Genomic DNA, 18,953 nt, shown 5'->3' with positions numbered 1-18,953 from the left:
TAGCCTCGTGGAGCCTCGGTTCTCTCATCTGTGAAATGGGGAGAATGGCAGCTCCGTCCTTGTAGGGCTGGTTGTGAGGATTCGAGGGAATGAAAATATCAAAGCTGCTGGCTGGGGTCCTGCCCAGGAAGGGAGTCTGCATCATGAGGAGGCTGGAGCCTGTGGAGGAGAAAGACCAGTTTCCAAGAGCCATGGAAGGTGCAGGGACACACTCGGGAACGTGCAGTCGGTCCCACCTCCCTGAGCCGCCTGGGTTCTGGTCCTCCCGGGGCCAGCGCTCAGCATGCAACAGGCGTGTGAAGCTCTCCCGTCATCTTCACAACACCAGGTGAGGCTGGTGGCCTCATTCAGCCCATTTCACAGATGAGGAGACTGCCCCTCAGTGAGGAGAAGCTTGCCTCAGGTCAGCTGTGACCATAAGATGCAGAGCTGGGTTTGGAACCCCAGGGTGGCAACCTGCTGGACAGGATAACAAAAAAGCAAGAGTCATAGTCCTGGGGCACCTTCTGAGAGGGGCATTGGATCAAGGGGGCTGGGCAGACCCCAGAGCGGGAGCCCCGATGACCTGTTCCCCATGGTGGGTTCAGCAGAAGCCCTAGTCTTGTCTGCCCCACACCTGGCAGGGAGTCTGGATACTCACATCCCCGCGGTGGAGGAAACTAAGAGCCCTTATGTTAGGACGTGGCCAAGACCCCGGGCCAGGAGAGGCAGGTGAACAAGACAAAGGATGTGCCCCAGATGCTGCAGCCTCCCGCCTGCCCATCAAGGAAGGGAAAGGGGTTGGAGGTGGGGACTGGAGCCCAAAGGGGCTTATAGGCAGAGGAAGGGGGCTTGCTGGAGGAGGGGCCCAGTTTAAGAGAAGATAGAACAAGTAAAGCAGGCCACCAGAAACTTTGGGAGGGACCAGCTTCTCCACAGCATCAGGACCACCCTGGGGCCTGATAAATAAATGAATGAAAGGAAGGAAGGAAGAAAGGGCATCCTTCCTCCCAGCGAGGGGAGCCAGTGCCTTGAGAACCCTGGCAGGCCAGAATGATGGCTCAACTTCTCCACACAGCTGGGAGGTCTCCACAGTCAGCTGGGGAGCCCTGGATCTGGCTCATCACCACACTACCGATTGTGATTTGGGGCTTTGAAAACAGTCAGACCTAGGTTCGAGTACCATCTCCATCACGTAGTACCTGTGTGACCTGGAGTGAGTCACTTAACCTCTCTGAACCTTTGGTTTCCTTATCTGTTATATGGAAATAAGAATGCCTATCTCGGTTTGCTGTGAGGTTTTATTCAATGTGTATTTATTGAGCACTGTCCTAGGTCCTGGGGACTCGGTGGTACACAGACAGAGCCAGTGCCATTTTGAGGGGAAAGAGCTTAGCAGCGGCTCACGAGAAACAGCAGCTACTGTGTTTTACTTTAAATGTCATTGGTGATAATCGTCTTGTTATTACCCAGGACACTTGGTGTAGCTTCTGGCATATCCTCAGCCCTCAATAAGCGATCATTCTGTGATGATTCTACTCCCCCCTTTCTCAGATGGGGAAGCTGAGGCTCTGAGAGGGCTGGGGATTCCTAGGGTCACCCAGGGAGTCATGTACAAGCAGAGGAAAGAAAGCTGTGAAGACAAGCGAACACTTTCTCGCGGGGGGGGGTCTTCCCCCCATCACAGCCCCTTCCTCCCCCGCTTCTCCCCTTCCGTGCCTTCTGCGGCACCCTAGCCCCCAGGGGCAGGGGAAGGGGGGCTAAGAGGAGCCCCCGCTTCATGGCTCACAGGTGGCACCGCCCCCACTTCTCGCCCTGGCGCCCGGCCATAGGGACTTTTTACGACAGCTCAAATGAGAGCTCTGAGTAAACTTGGAACTTCTGAAACAACCTGACAATATTCCCCGGGGTGTGAGCAGAGGTCCCTCTGAGGGCCCCCGATGGCCAGGCCACCTGCAAAAGGGCCCTGGCCTGCGGGTCCTCACAGCCCCCAGGAAGGATCTGGCCACTCATATCGTCCTGAGTGAGGTGGGGCAAGTGCACCAGCCTGGCTCCCTGCTCGGGCCCTGGCCGCTCCTCGCTCTGTGACCCTGGGCAAGGCTCTGGGCCTCTCTGGGCCTCTATTTCCTCACGTGCCAAGAGGGCTTGATGATGTAGCCTGGGACGGGGGCCTGCAGGCTTTCTCCAGTCTGAACCAGTAACCCCCAGTCTACTTGGGCCAGGGCCAGGGCAGGCTGATGGGGGCATGCTGGGCCAGGATGGGATAAAGGGCAGGTCGCCAGCCCTGCCCCCCACCCCACCCCAGCCCCCCATCCCCCCCTCATGACCTCAAGCAGCCCTGGTTGAAGCATCCTCTTTTCTCTGCCTTACAGCTAGCCCCTCCTGGTCAGGGGGTCGGGGAAATGGGGCTGGGGTGAGGTGTGGCTACCGGAGCCCAGGGAGGCTGCACAGTCTGGCTGGGGTTGCCCAGCACAGTGAAGGGCAAATAGAGATGGCACAGGAAGGAAGAGTTTGCTGGGAGTGGGGCATGCGCCTCAGCTGGGGGAGGTTGCACAGGCTGGAGAAGTTCCTGCAGGGAAAGGCCAGTCAGGCTTGGAGAGGCTGCGTGGACAGGGATTCATGGCCCGGCTGGGAGAGAGAGACGGACTAAAAGGTTCCACAGGCTCAGAGGTGGGACAGGCTGGGCAGGCCTTTCCCCTCACGTTCAGCTCCTACTGACTAAGCTGTCATCCCAGGGTCTTGGCACACCTGTCCTCAGACACCCCCAACCCACCCTTTGTCACCGCCCCCCGCCCCAAACTATGTAAAAGGCAACTTGCAATACTCGCACACCTACAGTGTGCCCCGCACCCGCCTTACGCTCCCTCAGCCAGACCAGGGCCACTGCCCCCATTCTACAAATGAGGAAACTGAGGCCCAGAGAAAAGAAGAGCCCAAGGTCCCATTATGAGTTAGAGGCAGAGCCTCCTTCTGGATCCAGGGCCACAAGGCTGGTTCTTCCCCAGCCTGAGAACTCCGCTTTAAGAACTCGCTGTGTGACCCTGGGCAACCCAACGTCCCTCTATGACAATTTCTTGCTGCTAATCTGATGACAACGGTCATGGTCACTCAGACCCTGGGAACTGAGGGTGTTGCCCCGGGTGGGGGGAAGTTCCTGAGGACAGTGACAAAGTGGATGGAGAAACCAAGACCTCTTGGGGGCTGCCTTGGGGCTTGCTCCTTGTAGGACTGGACACAGCAATTTGTAGCCTCTGTCACTCATTCACCATTCGTCAGCTCCTTGTTAAGTATCTGTTATGTTCCATGCCCTGTTCTCCGCGCTAGGGATGCCGCGTGAACAAAATAGGTAAATTTCCCAACCTCTGGGAGCCTGTGCTTCAGGATAGAGACAGGTCATGAACACAAAACCAGGAACATTTGCTAAACGAATCCTAATGTTACAGTTGCCAAGAAGGAGACAGACAAAGAGGGGTGTGTGGCACCCAGAACTGCAGGGGAGACGCATTTTAGACAGAGAGGGTTGCCTCTTTAAGGAGGCAACACTGTAGCTGAAACCTGAGGATAAGAAAGTAAAGAAGCAGAGGGGGAAAGTGTTCTAGGTAGAAGGAGTGGCATGTGCACAGGCCCTGAGGTGGGGGGAGAATGTTGGAGCTCTGGAGCCTTTATGCTTATCAAGTGCATACAGATCTTCAGTGCGCTGAATTCAAGAAAGAAGAGTCAAAAAGAATAAGATTTATCTTTGGAGTGTACAGTCTACATGGGTTTCAACATTGAGGGTAAGCTTCAAAATCCATTATGATGGAAAGCATCTTCTTGTGTTTAGTCACTCATGTAACAAATGCTTTGAGCACCTACTGTCTTGTCAGGCACTGGTTAGCCACTGCCATTCAGCAGTAACCAAGCAACACGTGGTTCCCGCCTAGAAATTGCTCAGAATGTTGCCAAAAACACCATGAGCAGTGTGCTCTGGTGGAAGGACGGACCCCAGAGGAAGGAGTGACTCATGCCTTGGAGAGGCCAAAGAGTTACAAAGGAGATGACATTTGAACTGGCTTTTGAAGCCTGAGTAGGAAGCTGGTAGACAGCCAGGGGAAGCAGACAGTTCCGGTGGCTGAAAGAGCACGTGCGAAGGTGTGAGAACCAGATGAATGGGGATGTTGTGAAGATGTCCAGATGTCGGGGATCTGGAGAACCTGGAGTCCGGGATGAAGACTAGGGGCAAAGGGAATGTTGGGGGGCAGATCCTGACATGTTTTGAATGCTGGGCTGAGGAATTTGGGGCTTTCTCTGAAGGGCAGTGGGGAGCTGTGGAGAGACATAGCTGGAATGAGGACTGGGCTGGAGGGGCCACAGCTGGAGGCAGGGAGGTCAGGGAGGAGGGCAGGAGGAGGGCAGGTGAGCAGAAGTCCTTGGAGACCAGGGACAAACTAGGAGCCCTTTCTTCTGTGTTCCCTCTCGGGAAGTCCCTCAGTCTTGACACTTCCCCTTCTGGTGACCTGTTGGGTCTTGTTTCTGGCACCGCTGGGGAGTCCCTCTTCAACAACCTCATGTCGTCTTGGTCCCTATGGAAAACGGGCCATTTTAATTTTACCACACCCCTCACCGTTCACTCTCAAACCCCAGTCCCCACCTGGGTCACATTGGAAACGATGACCGGCTTAAGGATCTGAATGAGTCTCATTCCTGAATCATCGGTGAGCGAAAGAAGATACAGGGGAACCAAGAACTTGGGTTCTTTCCAGTTTGGGGAGGTAAATAATGCTGCTGTGAGCACTCCAGTACACGTCTGCTTCTGTACATGTACATTTTGCTCTTTGGTGCATAATCTAGAAACGGAATTGTTGGGTCTCCTGTTCAGCAGAAGTTTTCCAAAGTGGTTGTACACTCCTCAGAGAAACTTGAGTAGAGATTGAGAGTTTTGATTAGTTCATATCCTTTTTAGCACTTGGAAATGTTTTTTTCATTTTAGTCATTCTGGGCTGATGTGTAGTGCTATCATATTGGGATATAAATTTGCATTTCTTTGATAAGTAATGATTTTAAGCCTTTTTAACATGCTTGTTGGCTGTTTGGATGTTCTCTTTTAGGAAGTGTCTGCTTAAGCTTTTTGTCCATTTAAAAACAAATTGAGTTCTGGGTTATTTATTTATAATTGTTTTGTAGGAGTTCTCTCTATATATGTTGTATATAATTGTATACATAGTTTAACATATTATATATTTATATACAATTATATAAAATATATAATTATATGAAGGAAACTATAACAGATATAGATATAATCTCCCATTTCAGTTTCTTTTCCATTCTTGTTTTTCAATTTGTCTTTTTGTTTGTGTCTTTTTTTTTTTTTTTGCGGTTCACGGGCCTCTCACTGTTGTGGCCTCTCCCGTTGTGGAGCACAGGCTCCGGACGCACAGGCTCAGCGGCCATGGCTCATGGGCCCAGCCGCTCTGCGGCATGTGGGATCTTCGCGGACCGGGGCACGAACCCGTGTCCCCTGCATCGGCAGGTGGACTCTCAACCACTGAGCCACCAGGGAAGCCCTGTTTGTGTCTTTTATAAGTGAAAAAATTTCTAAATTCAAAAGGTACTTCCACTGGAGAAAAAAATGGAATTACAGTGTGACCTATTATTGTCACCTTTTTTGAGAACAATAAAACATACCCCAATTTAATGAAGGTAGTTTACTCCATCAATCAAGCTATCTTCATCAACATTTGGCAATTTATCTGACACCTCAGTATATTAATCTATTATTGCCTGATGCATATTTTTGTAGATTTTAGACTTATGCACAAGGTAATTGTGCAAGTATTTATTTCCCTTTTGATAAGCTATCTGGGAAGATACCAGGACACAAGAGGTATGATTTGTTTCCCACATATTCTACTTCTCCATACTTAAAAAAATTTTTTTTAAATAAGGAAAATAGTACATAAATTTTGCAGTGTGGCTTATGACTTCTTAAAATGAAACAAAGTTGGTTCTTCTTAAAATAGAGGTCAAAATTAGTATTAGTATTCAGTATCAACATATGAATGTTGATACTGAATCACGTATCAGTTGATTTCTACAAAGTTACTTAATTTACATTCTACTTTGTAAAGGTAAATTTGTCAGAATCATACATTGCTATGTAAAATTAATATCCTCTCTATAATTGATAGTTTATTTTATGATTTAAAATTCTCCTTAGTTTCAGTGATGGTGATATAAAGTTCAAAGTGAATATTTTAATAAGCTGTGTCATTGCTTTTAGAGAAAATGCATTGTATTCAAGTTGCAATATATTTTAGTTTCTGCAGCATTACTCAGTCTTTATAAAATCGCTGAAAACATGTTTTTGTGTACTTTTGACATACTCTTTGAATGAAAAGACATAGGCAAAGCTAGAATAAATGCAATACTCAGTGTTGGTGTAACATTATGATTTATGGAGTAATAGTCTGTTCATGAAATTTAACTACACTGAACAAGACTCTCATTGCAAGTACATACATTAAAAAAATTTTTTTGCTGCTTTTTTGTTGTTGTTGTTTTTGCTCAGTAATGCACCACATTTTTTTTTCTTTTTACCTTTTGACCCCCTTCACCTGCTCCTCCCACCTCCCACTCCTTTCTTCTGGCAACCATCAACCTGTTCTCTGTATCTATGAACTTATTTATTATTATTATTTTTGGATTCTACATATAAGAGTGATCATACAGTGTTTATCTTTCTCTGTCTGGCTTATTTCCCTTAGCATAATACCCTCGAAGTTCATCCATGTTGTTGTAAATGGCAAGATTTCATTATTTTTCATGGCTGAATAATATTCCATTGTATGTCTATTCCACATCATCTTCATCCATTCATCTGTTGAAGGACACTTAGGTTGTTTCCATATCTTGATTATTGTAAATAATACTGTAATGAACATAGAGGTGCAGCTATATTTTTGAGATACTGATTTCATTTCCTTTGGGTGTATACCTAGAAATGGAATTTCTGGATCATGTGGTAGTTCTATTTTTAATCTTTTGGGGGACTTCCATACTGTTTTCCATAGTGGCTGCACCAAATACATTTCCACCAACAGTGCACAAGTGGTCCCTTTTCTTCATATCCTTACCAATACTAGTTATTTCTTGTCTTTTTGATAATAGCCATTCTAACAAGTGTCAGGTGAAATCTCATTGTGATTTTGATTTGCATTTCCCTGATGATTAATGATGTTGAGTGTTTCTTTCATGTACCTCTTGTCCATCTGTATGTTCTCCTTGGAAAAATGTCTATTCAGATCTTCTGCTCATTTTAAAATCAGATTGTATGAGCTCTTTATATATTTGGCATATTAGTCCCTTATCTGATATATAATTTTCAAATATTTTCTCCCACTCAGTAGGTTGCCTTTTCATGTTGTTGATGGTTTTCTTTGCAATGCAGAAGCTTTTTACTATGATGTAGTCCCACTTCCCTATCTTTGCTTTTGTTGCTTTTGCAGTCCACTTAGAGCCTACTTATTTCTTCATAATTCAGTCTTGGCAGGTTTTTAGGAATTTATCCATTTCTTCTACATTATCAAATTTGTTGCTGTATGATTATTCATAGTTGTATCTTATAATCAATTTTACTTCTGTGGCATCAGTTGTAATGTCTCATCTTTCTTTTCTGATTTTAGTTATTTGAATCTTCTCTTTCTTAGTCTAGCTAAAGGTTTGTCAACTTTGTTGATCTTTAGAAATATATTTTTTATATTAGTCTCAAATTCAGTGCCCTTGTTTAACAGTTATTAGCTAACAGTTTATCTGTTAAGTATCTGGACTTTTAAAGATAATATCATTCCAATCCTTATAGTTTTCTAATATTTATAAATTTATTTATTTTTCTTGCCTTATTGCATTGACTAGGACCTCCAGTACAAGACATTCTTACATTTGTCCTGCCCTAGAGGATAAAGTGTTCAATATTTGACCATTAGGGATGTTAGTTGTATATAGTGTGTGTGTGCACGTGTGCGCATGCGTGTGTGCTCCCTATCAGATTAAGAGCGCTCCTTCTATTCCTGGTTTCCTGAGAGTGTTTTAAAAATCATGAATGAGTGTTGCAAATTATTAAATGTCGTATTAAAAGTTATTAAATTATCGTATAAAATTTCTTCTTTATTCTGTTTATGTGGTGAAATAGATCACTGACTTTCAAATGTCAAACTACCCTTGTATTCTTGGAATAAACCTCATGTGATAAGGCTATATAATTTACTTCTGTATATATCATCAGATTTGATTTGTTAATATTTTGTTTACAATTTTTGTAAGTATATTTATGAGATTAAACTATAATTTCACTTTATTTTAATGCAAAGTGTTGGTTTCAAGGTTATGTCTTTAATTTCAGTGATTAGTTCATACATTTAATAAAAATACTGAGGTGTTTGGGATTAAGTGTAACTTCTTACTATTTGTTTTCCTTTTGTCCTATCTATTCTTTGTTCCTTTTCCTTCTTTGTTCCATTTCTTAGATGAATAAAGTTTTAAAAATTATTAATCTCTGTTTCCTGTCTATTAGTTTGTTATATTTTCTTTTGTAGCTCTTTTAGTGTTTTTCTTAGCGATTACAGCATGCGTAATTGATTTTTTCTTTTGGAGTCTACCTTTATATTAGTATTTTTATCACTTCCCAGACAATACAGTGACCTTTAACTTTATTCACCCCTTCTTATCTTTGGGGTATCATGGTAATGTAGTTTAATTCTGCATATTGTTTAAACTTCATAAGATATGATCATTATTATTTTCAGCAATCAGTATTATTTATATTTATAATATTCTATTGCTCTTCATTCTTTCCTACAGTAAATTGCTTCCCATCTGAGATTATTTTCCTTTTGCCCCCAAAATTCACTTTAATATGTCTTTTGATGCAGGTCTACAGGTGACAAATCCTCTCAGCTTTTTTTTTTTTTTTGGTATAAAAAATAAAGATTTATTTTGCCTTCATTTAAAAAAAATTGTAATTAAGATCCAATTCACATACCATAAAATTCACTCTTTTGAGGTATACAATTAAGTAGTTTTTAGTATACTTATAAATTTGTGCAATCATCACTACTATCTAACTGCAGAACACTTTTATTGCTCCAAAAATATCCTATACCCATTAGCAGTCACTCCCTATTCCCCCTCCCTCCAACGCTCTAGCCCTTGACAACCACTAATCTACTAACTGTCTATGGATTTGCCTGTTCTGGGCACTTCATATAAACAGAATCACACAATATGTGCCTTTCTGTGTCTGGCTTCTTTACTTTGGATAAATTTTCAAGGTTCATCCATGTTGCAGCATGTATCAGTAATTGATTCATTTTTATGGTGGAATAATATTCCATTGTATGCATAGTCTACATTTTGTTTGTCTATTCATCAGCTAATGGACCTTTGAGTTGCTTCCAGTTTAGAGTTATTATAGGTAATGCTGCTATGAACATTTGTGTAGAAGGGTCTTTTTGTGAACATATGTTTTCAATTCTTTTCGCTATATACCTAGGAGTCAAATTGCTTGGTCATACTATATTAACTTTTTGAGAAACTGTAAAACTGTTTTGCATAGTGGCTGCACCATTTTACATTCCCGTCAGCAATGTATAAGGGTTCCACCCTTATACCCTCACCCACATTTTTTATTTTCCATTTTTAAAAATAGTGGGTGTGAGATGGTGTCACTCCATGGTCCTTATTTGCATTTCCCTAATGACTAATGATGATAAGCATCTTTTCATGTGTTTATTGGTCACTAGTATATCTCATTGGAAAAATGTCTATTCAGATCTTTTGCACAGTTTAAAATTGGGTTGTCTTTTAGATCTTGAGGGTTCTTTATGTATTCTGAACACTAACAAATATATGGTTTGCAAATATTTTTCCCATTCTTTATATTGTCTTTTCACTTTCTTGATAGTGTCTTTTGAAGCACAAAAGTTTTAAAATTTGAAATAGTTCAATATATCTGTTTTCCTTTGGTTGCTTGTGCTTTTGGTTTCATGTCTAAGAAACTACTGTCTAATACAAGGTTCTGAAGTTTTACACCTGTATTTTATTTTAAGAGTTTAATACTTCTTCCTCTTCGTACTGGGTCTTTGATCCGTTTTGAGTTGATTTTTGTATATGGTGTGAAATAGGAGTCCAGTTTCATTCTATTTCATGTGGATACCCAGTTGTATGAGCACCATTTATTTTATTTTATTTATTTATTTTAATTTTTAAATTATTTTATTCTATTTTTGGCTGCGTTGGGTCTTCGTTGCTGTGCGCAGACTTTCTCTAGTTTCGGCGAGTGGGGGCTACTCTTCGTTGTGGTGTGCAGGCTTTTCATTGCGGTGGCTTCTCTTGAGCACAGACTCTAGGCGTGCGGGCTTCAGTAGTTGCAGCATGCGGGCTCAGTAGTTGCGGCGTATGGACTCAGTAGTTGTGGCGCACAGGCTTCAGCAGTTGTGGCGCGTGGGCTCTAGAGTGCAGGCTCAGTAATTGTGGCGCACAGTTGCTCCGTGGCGTGTGAGATCGTCCCGGACCGGGGCACGAACCCATGTCCCCTGCATCGGCAGGCGGACTCCCAACCACTGCGCCACCAGGGAAGCCCCCCCCCATTTATTTTAAAGACTATTCTTTTCCCCCAGTGAATTGTCTTGGCACCCTTGTCAAACATCGATTGAATGTAAATGTATGACCTTTTTTCTGGACTCTCAGTTTTATTCCATTGATCTATATGTGTATAAATAAGCCAGTACCACCCTGTGTAGATTAATGTAGCTTTGTAGTAAGCTTTGAAATTGAGAAGTCTGAGTCCTCTAACTTTGTTCATCTTTTTCAAGATCATTTTGTTTATTCTGGCCACTTATATCTCCATATGAATTTTAGGATCAGCTTGTCAATTTCTGCAAAAGAGCCAGCTGGGATTTTGATAGGGATTACTTTGACTCTGTAGATCATTTGGGGGGAGTTATCTTAGCAATATTAAGTCTTCCAATCCATAAACATGGGATATCCTTCCATTTATTTAGATCTTCCATTATTCTTTCAACAATGTTTTGTACAATAGTTTTTAGTGTACCAGTCTAGCACTCCTTTAGTTAAATTTCTATTTTATTCTTTTTGATGTTATTGTAAATGAAATCACTTTTAAAATTTCATTTTCAGATTGTTCATTCCTAGTTTATTAAAATACAGTTGATTTTGTATATTGATCTTGTATCCTGTAATCCTGCTAAATTCACTAATTAGTCCTAATAGTTTTTGTTTGGTTGTTTGCTTTGTTTCATTTTATTTTCTTGGTGTGGATTCTTTAGGATGTTGTATATACAAGATCATATCATCTGCAAACAGAAATACTTCACTTCTTTCTTTCCATTCTGGATGCCTTTTATTTCTTTTTCTTGCCTAATTGCCTTGGCTAGAACCAAGGCATTCAGTACAATGAGAGTGGACATCCTTGTTTAATAAAAGTCATGAGAGTGGACATCCTTGTCTTGTTTCTGATCTTAGAGGGAAAGCTTTCAATTTTTCATCATTAAGTATGATATCAACTGTGGGATTTTAGTAGATTCCTTTATCGTATTGAGCTTCCCTACTTTTTCTGATGATATTTTTGCTGGATATAACATTCTAAGTTGGATTTTAAGTATATCTTTGTCTTTAATTTTTAAAACAGTTTTTCTATGATGTGCCTAGATGTGGTTTTCTTTGTATTTGTTTTGGGGTGGCGGGGGAGGGGTGGTTGTAGAACTAGAATCTGTAGCTTAAGGTTTCTTGTTAGTTTTGAAAAATTCTTAACCAGTATCTCTATTATTGCTTCTGAGTTATCCTCTCTCCTCTTTTTCTTGACTCCAAATACATTTATGTTAGACCTTTTCACAAGGTCTCACGTGTCTCTTTTGCTCTTTTCTGTATTTTTAAACATTTTTTCTCTGCGTGCTTCAATCTGTTCATTTTCTACCAATCTTCCAGTTCACCAATCCTATCTTCTGATTTTCTAATCTGTTCCTTTATCCATCTATTAAGTTCTTATAAATTTCAATTCTTGCATTTTTCAGCTCTAGAGTTTCTACTTTTAAATAGATGCCATATTTCTGGTGGAATCCTTGAACATACTGATCATAGTTATTTTAAATCCTGTCTCATAAGGCCATTTTCTGAATCACTTATGGGTCTGTTTCTGGTTTTGCTTTGGTTTTATCTTCTTGGCTTTTGGTCATTTGGTACTGTTTTCTAGTTTGTCTTATCAATTTAATTCAATGCTGGACATTGTGTATGGGAAGTATGGAGGCTTTAGATTAAGCTAAGTTTTTCCAGATAGGTTTTAATTTTTTTTTCTAGCAGACATATGGCATATAGGCAGATCATCTTGATGCAGTGAAGACTGAACTATTTCTGATTTTTCTTATTCCCAAGGCATAGCCTTTCCTGAATAACTGGGTATTTATCAGGGCCCATTTTTCTTAGACTCTGATTCTTTCCTTAGCATTGTGACACTGACAAAATCTCTTCTTAGCGTTTTAGCCTGTTACCGGATGCTTTCTGCTAGGTTTCCTGGAATGTAACTCATCTGCAGTGACTTGGCAAATTATTTGAGGGGACATTGCATGCAGAATTTCAATACATTTTCCTTCTCTCTGGCACCCTGGCCTGTCAAGTACTATCTAACTTGGTTGCTTTCTCATGCTTTCTAGTGGTTTTTTTTTCTCCTCTTGTAGTTGTTCTTAGTAAGAGGGTTACTCAGATACCAGCTCCATCATGGCCAGAAGTGGCCACATTTTATTTTATAAATCCAAGATTCACTTACGTTTAAAATGTTATGAAATAGTTTGGACATACAAAAAGGTATAAAGAAAAACATAATCAACACCCATGGTAGCTTCACTCAGTTTTACCAAACTGTTGAGACCCCTGGAGACCCTCACTTCATCACATCCCCTCCTTATCTACGCTATTCAGGATTTGATGTTTTTCATTCCCTTGGATTTCTCTTTATATTCAGGACACATGTATATTCACCCAAACAATATATAGAGCTGCTTTACATGGTGTTAAGTGTTACACAGATGGTGTTATTATGCCTGTGTTCTTTTCTAATCTTTCTTTTGCTTCAGAAAGAGTCATTTGCTTCGTGGGTTTTTTGGTTGGTTTTTGGTTGTTGTTGTTGCTTTTCTGTAAGAGTCATTTGCTTTGTTGTGTGAAGCTATGATTCATTTTCACATTGAGTGATTACACCATAGTTTATCTTTCCATTCTCTTGCTTATGTATATTTAGGTTGTTTCCAGTTTTTCAATATTAAAATCAATGCCACTATAAACATTTCTGCCTATGTTTCTTGTACACACGTGCCAGTGTTTCCTTGGTAGTATACCTCACAGTGGAATTGCTGGGTCTTAGGGTAAACACTTGTTCAAGTTTATTAGACCATGCCAAACTATTTTCCAGACTAGTTGTATTAATTTACATCTCCACTAGCTGTAAATGAGAGTTCCCATTACGTTGTGTCCTCAGCAACACGTGATGTTGTCAGACCTTTAGTTTTTACTAATCTGATAAAATTTAAATGGCATGTTATTGTGGTTTTCATTTGCATTTCTCTGTTGACTGTGAAGTTAAGCACTTTGCGTTCTCCATAGTACCTGCTTCCATTTGACTTCCTCCCCCCAATCTTCTCCACATCCCCAGACTCTCCTGAAATTTGGCCAACTTTTAGTCTGAAGGACCACAACCTCAGAAATCATTTCTAGGCACTGGAGCCTGGTGGATAAGCACCAATTTAGGGCTCCATCCCATCCAGGACTGCGCTGGAATGCTTCACATGCAATAATGCATTTAGTGCCTACAACAAAGATAAGAAAACAGAGAATCAGAGAGGTCAGGAACTTGCCCAAGGTCACACAGCTGGCACCTGGCAGACTCCAAGCCAGGTGTTCTTCACTGCTCTGTAGGAGGCTGCAAGGCACCCTCTGTCCTTCACTCAGGAAGCACACCTGCTGGTCTGGGTGCATGTGGGGAGTAAGTTGCTGTTGCCCTCAGGAGTCAGCTGAGTGGGAAGCCCCATAAGGGGTGGATTCAGGGCAGGGAGGGTAGTGGGACCGGGAGGTGTTCCTACTTGGTGCTGTGGAAACAGGAGAAGACGTCATCATTCAAGGCTGATGTTTCCCAGAATTGAGTGGCTTGTTTAAGATGGTGTTAAATATCCCTGGACCCCCTAGTGAGAGAGTGAGACCTTTTTCAAATTTCTTTCTATCCTCTGATGAGGGAGGGGGTGAGAATCTCAGCTTGATGCTAGTATGTCTTCAACACCTCTCTAATACTCTTTAATCTCCCTTTTTAAACAAAGGCAAACTAGATCTCCAACTCATCAGAGTCTTTTTTTAAAAAAATAAATTTATTTATTTATTTTTGGCTGCATTGGGTCTTCGTTGCTGTGTGCGGGCTTTCTCTAGTTGTGGCGAGGGGGGGCTACTCTTCGTTGCGGTGCGCGGGCTTCTCATTGCAGTGGCTTCTCTTGTTGCAGAGCACAGGCTCTAGGGGCACGGGCTTCAGTAGTTGTGGCATGCGGGCTCAGTAGTTGTGGCACACGGGCTTAGTTGCTCCGCAGCACGTGGGATCTTCCCGAACCAGGGCTTGAACCAGTGTCCCCTGCATTGGCAGGCGGATTCTTAACCACTGAGCCACCAGGGAAGCCCCATCAGAGTCTTAAGCAGGGAATAGTATCTCACTAAAATTCAATTATTGTCTTTTGTTTTCCTTGTATTTAGTTTTTACATTTCACTGCATTTTGTTTTATGGTAAGTTGATTGCTTTGTTTAAGAAACACTTATATAACATCTGCTATATGCCAGGCACTGTTTCAAATGCTTTACAATCATTGACTGGGGAATGATACACAGCTATGGGGAAAAAATACACAACTATGTGCATTATTGCTTAGGTTGAAGTTGGAGTTAAATTTTTAATAGGGTCTGTTTATAGAAAATATATTAAATAAATAATAGTGCACATGATCTACAAATATGGCCAACTTTTGGAAAATGAGACATTTGGGGACCTCTTGGGTAGATCACTCAGGGAGTCTGTCCATTCTGATGCTTTAAAAGCCTGTATCCATCACTGTTTCTTGAGTGTTTGTGTGCCAGGGGCTATGCCAGGGGCCCAGTGATTCTATAAATGGAGGCTTTGAATCCTCACCAGAATCCTGGAAGCAGGCTTTACCATCTTTACTTCTAAGGCTCAGGGAGGGGAAGTGACCAGCCGAGAGCCACGCAGCTGAACCTGTCCGTGCCCTGCACCACTGCCTGCCTGGTGACCTGTTTGGGAGCTCAGAGGAAGCTCCCAGCGGGGCCAGAGTAGGCTCTGGGGGAAGCCGGGTTCAGGGATGGTGTCCGGAAGAAGCCATGTGTGTGACCTGGTCCCTGCACGGGTCAGCCCTCTGGGCTCCTGTTCCAGCTACACACCTGTCCATGGGATCTATCTAGGTAGGGTTCTTGGGACCCACTGGCTTCTGGCTGGTACCTCCCCAAGTAGACACAGAGCTGGGGGTGCAATGGACAAAGTACCAGCAAGAGCCTGGCATTGCCAGCCTGGTGGGTTGTTCTTGTGCCCAAGGTACCAAAGTCCGCTCTTCCTGGACAGGCTGGCTCTGGTCTCCAAAGAGGTCTCTTCTTCATCTCATGCAGATCAGGGTGTCCAGGGCACCTTCGTGTGGTCAAGCTGGGTTCCCCCATGCTTGCTGGTGGGCTAACCCGGGGGAGCTCTGTATTTGGGTAGGAACCCTCGCTATTGGGCTAAACTTATCTTAGGTATGCAGGAACTGTCTCCTTTGTGGGCTAATCTTGGATTTGCTACTCATTAAGAAGCCAATTAATTGGGCTAACATCAACATGGGGGTTTTGTAAGAAAGAGGACGCAAGATCTCTGCCCGCCAAGCCCCTTTCCCCTCCCTGCCTCCCTCTTTCTTATCTAGATGGATAAACGTGCACACGTCGTGCTACATCAACAGGCTTAGCAGGGGGGGACCAGCAGCGAGCTCTTCCCCCTTTTCATCCTCCTCATTTGTGATGGTGCTGGGGGCCCAGGCAGAAGCGGGGAGAAGCGGGTAGGGATCCAGGGGGCAAAGAAGCCACTTCTAAGGGACAGGAATCCTTGGGGGCAGCCTCAGGCTCCTCAAACTCTTGTTTCTCAGAAGCAAATCCAAGAAACTGAGGCAAGTCTTCCAAAGGAGGGATGGGGACCAGAGGATGTTCAGGGTCCCTTGGTCCCCAGGCCCCAGGCCCACCCTCTCCCTGTGTGTCTCTTCCAGGCTCCGGCGGGCAGCATGCTCTGCGGCTGGGCTGCCCCTCTGCTCCTGCTGATGCTCCAGGGGGGTAAGTAGTTGCCCCGTGGTATGTGGGTGGAGAGCGGCCGGGCTGGCCTTGTGGGCTCCAGGGCAGGGTAGAGGCCACAGGGTCAGAGTCTGTGGCATCTGTCCACTTGCGGCCGGCGCAAGTCCAGTAGCCATCTCTGCATTAGCTAGAGCCCATCCCACCAGAGAGCTCCACTGTCCAGAAGTGAGTCCCGGTCTCCACGTCTCGCTGGCCAGGGAAGCGGGGCGGGAGGATGAGGGACTTCATCCTTCTTCTCTCTGCCTTGGCTGGCTCCCAGTTCTCAGCGTGAGGAAGTCCTGCCTGTGATCTAACCACAGTTTCTCCTCATCTCCTAGCAGATGTTTCTCAACAATCACTGGATCCACTGCCAGCACACATATTCCCTGGGTGGGGAGAGTGGCTGTGGAGACAAAAGCAGCCAAAGCCTTAGAAGGAAGCCCCGGAGGAGCAGGAGATGTTGCAGTCAGAGGGAGAGATGTTCGAGACCCGAGCAGGGAAAGGCCAGGTGTTAGACTTGGGGGCGCAGTCAGGGCTGAGAGATCCAGGAAGCCTTCCCAGAGGAGGTGGGACACAGCACACAGGCTCGAATGGGAGCTGGCCCGGGGACAGGGGTGCCCTCAGCCGCCGCTGTGCTGACTCATAAGCATTTCACTCCGGTTTTTACCGAAAGACCCAAAGCCTCAAATAGCTCCATCAGGAAACAGATGTCAGTCTCCTTTATTTTCCCTTTCTGAGTGGTCAGAATCCTGTCTTAGCCTCTAAAGGGCCTTTGGGTCACCCGCTGCCTCTCCCCACCCCGTGAGCACAAATAACAAGCCCCTGCTGTGTCCCGGGGGCCGAGCATCCTCATTCCCTTCTGCCGACAGCCTGTGAGGCTCAGAGAGGGTGAGAGGCAGGTCCACGGCCACACAGCCGGGCAGTGGCAGAGCTGGGACGGGTTCCCAAATCTGCCTGATTCCCGTGGTCTTAACTGCTTTTATTGGGTGAGTGCCACACGCAGGCCGCCTGGGCTGCACTGGCGTGATATCATCTAAACACCTCCCCACCCCGTCCGAGGGGCCAGTGTCTCCCGCTTACAAATAGCGACTCAGAGCACGTGTAAGTCACGTGTGCACTTTTCACGGCTCCCACTGCCTCCCACACGCTGTGATAGCCCTGGGCGGGGTGGGGGTGGCCCGGGGGCTCTCTGCGCAGGGCTCAGGGTAGTGACCGGTGACAGGGTTTTTACTCCCTCTGGTCCCTGATGCCACCTCCACACTAGTTCAGGGACTACTGTCTCCTCTCCAATGTTTCATTACAAGTTCGGGACAAACCCTGTCCCTTGGTGGCCTTGAGTCTACCTAGGAAAGGCAGCTCCTCTCCAAGTTCTGGAGCCCTGAAAGAGAACGACTAGGATACGATGAACTCAGAGAGGACACAGCCACCTGGGTTTTGGTCCTACCAAAATCAGTCCTCTTTTCTCCACAAAGTATCTGAACGGGCCGCTCTGTGTCCACCGACAGGCCCCGTGCTCCTCCCCGAGGGAAACTTCCTCCTCCAACAGGATTCCTTTCCACATCTCAGATCCCTTGGTAGTGGCTGTCTGGAGCCACTCAACTGTGTTGAGAAGGATTCTGAGGCCACACCCAAGGGAGTGAGGGCCATGATCGATTAGCGGTGTCCGCCATGTGTGTGGAGGTGAAGAACTAGCACAGATTAGATTTTGCCTTTCCTGGGTCTCCTGAGCCCAGACCAAGAGCGAGACAAGAGGTGTGGCCCAGTCTCAGAGCTTCAGTTTTCTCATTTGTTAAATGTGATGGGAGGAGACGTAAAGGATGTTTCCAGTGACAGTGTTCTTGACTACAAATCCAGCTTCTGACCTAGATGGAGACCCAGGAGGAATGTACTGCTAACCCCTGGGTCTTCATTAGTCAAGGAAAAATAGGAAAAAGCCACTAAGAATGAATCCATTTAAAAGGGGAACAAATTTCTGGTAAATAGTGGGGGGTGGAGGCAGGGGGAATAGCAGCGTTGGCACTTGATCTTACAAAACAAAACTAAACTAAAACTTATTAACTGGATTTTGTCAAACATTTTTAGAACAAAGTAAAGCAATTAACGATGGAGTTGGGAGAGTATTAAATCTTGCAATAAAATTGCCTGAGGGGGACCATACCTGTGTCACTTGGTTGGTGGTGGTGGTGATGGTTTGGGCAGTAGGATAATACAGACATCTTGGCAAAGGTATCCAAGGGCTTCTCAGTTTTCTGAAGGTTTCTTGCTCCCTCGAAGCACTGCCAGGTCACCGAGGTCCATGTCCTGTCTTGGACCAGCTGCGGGGAACAGAGGGAGCATGTGGTCTCTCACTGACCACACGAATCCCTCTCGCAGGATGTGCAGATTCCCCCAGCAACCGGGGAGTTCAGGACACACCACCTTGAGAGGGAGGCCGGCCAGGAGGGATGCTGACCTGGTGTCTGGACACAGGGCTTGTGGGGAGGGCGCTGGGTGGGGACCCGCTTAGTTTATGATGTTTCTCGTTAGGAGAGTCTTGTCTCCATAGCCAACCTCGCAACTTTGGGGGCTCAAAAATAGAATTCTTAGGTGGCAAGGAC

At 44.6% G+C, this 18,953-nt stretch overlaps 1 protein-coding gene across 2 annotated transcripts in view; it reads left to right on the top strand.

The window, feature by feature from the left end:
* The window catches only part of IL21R (interleukin 21 receptor), a 44,403-nt gene that overhangs the window by 12,162 nt on the left and 13,288 nt on the right, over positions 1-18,953 (top strand). For both annotated transcript variants that reach the window (XM_073792183.1, XM_033840169.2), the window contains exon 4: positions 16,296-16,359. In XM_073792183.1, coding sequence (XP_073648284.1) covers positions 16,311-16,359 — 49 coding nt within the window. In that variant the 5' untranslated portion in view covers positions 16,296-16,310. The remainder of the gene's footprint in view (positions 1-16,295; positions 16,360-18,953) is intronic.

This window comes from Tursiops truncatus, chromosome 15 (genome assembly GCF_011762595.2).
Source record: "Tursiops truncatus isolate mTurTru1 chromosome 15, mTurTru1.mat.Y, whole genome shotgun sequence".
Taxonomy (NCBI): Eukaryota; Metazoa; Chordata; class Mammalia; order Artiodactyla; family Delphinidae; genus Tursiops; species Tursiops truncatus.
Note: the sequence above shows the minus strand (reverse complement) of the source record. Positions and strands in the feature narration are given on the sequence as shown.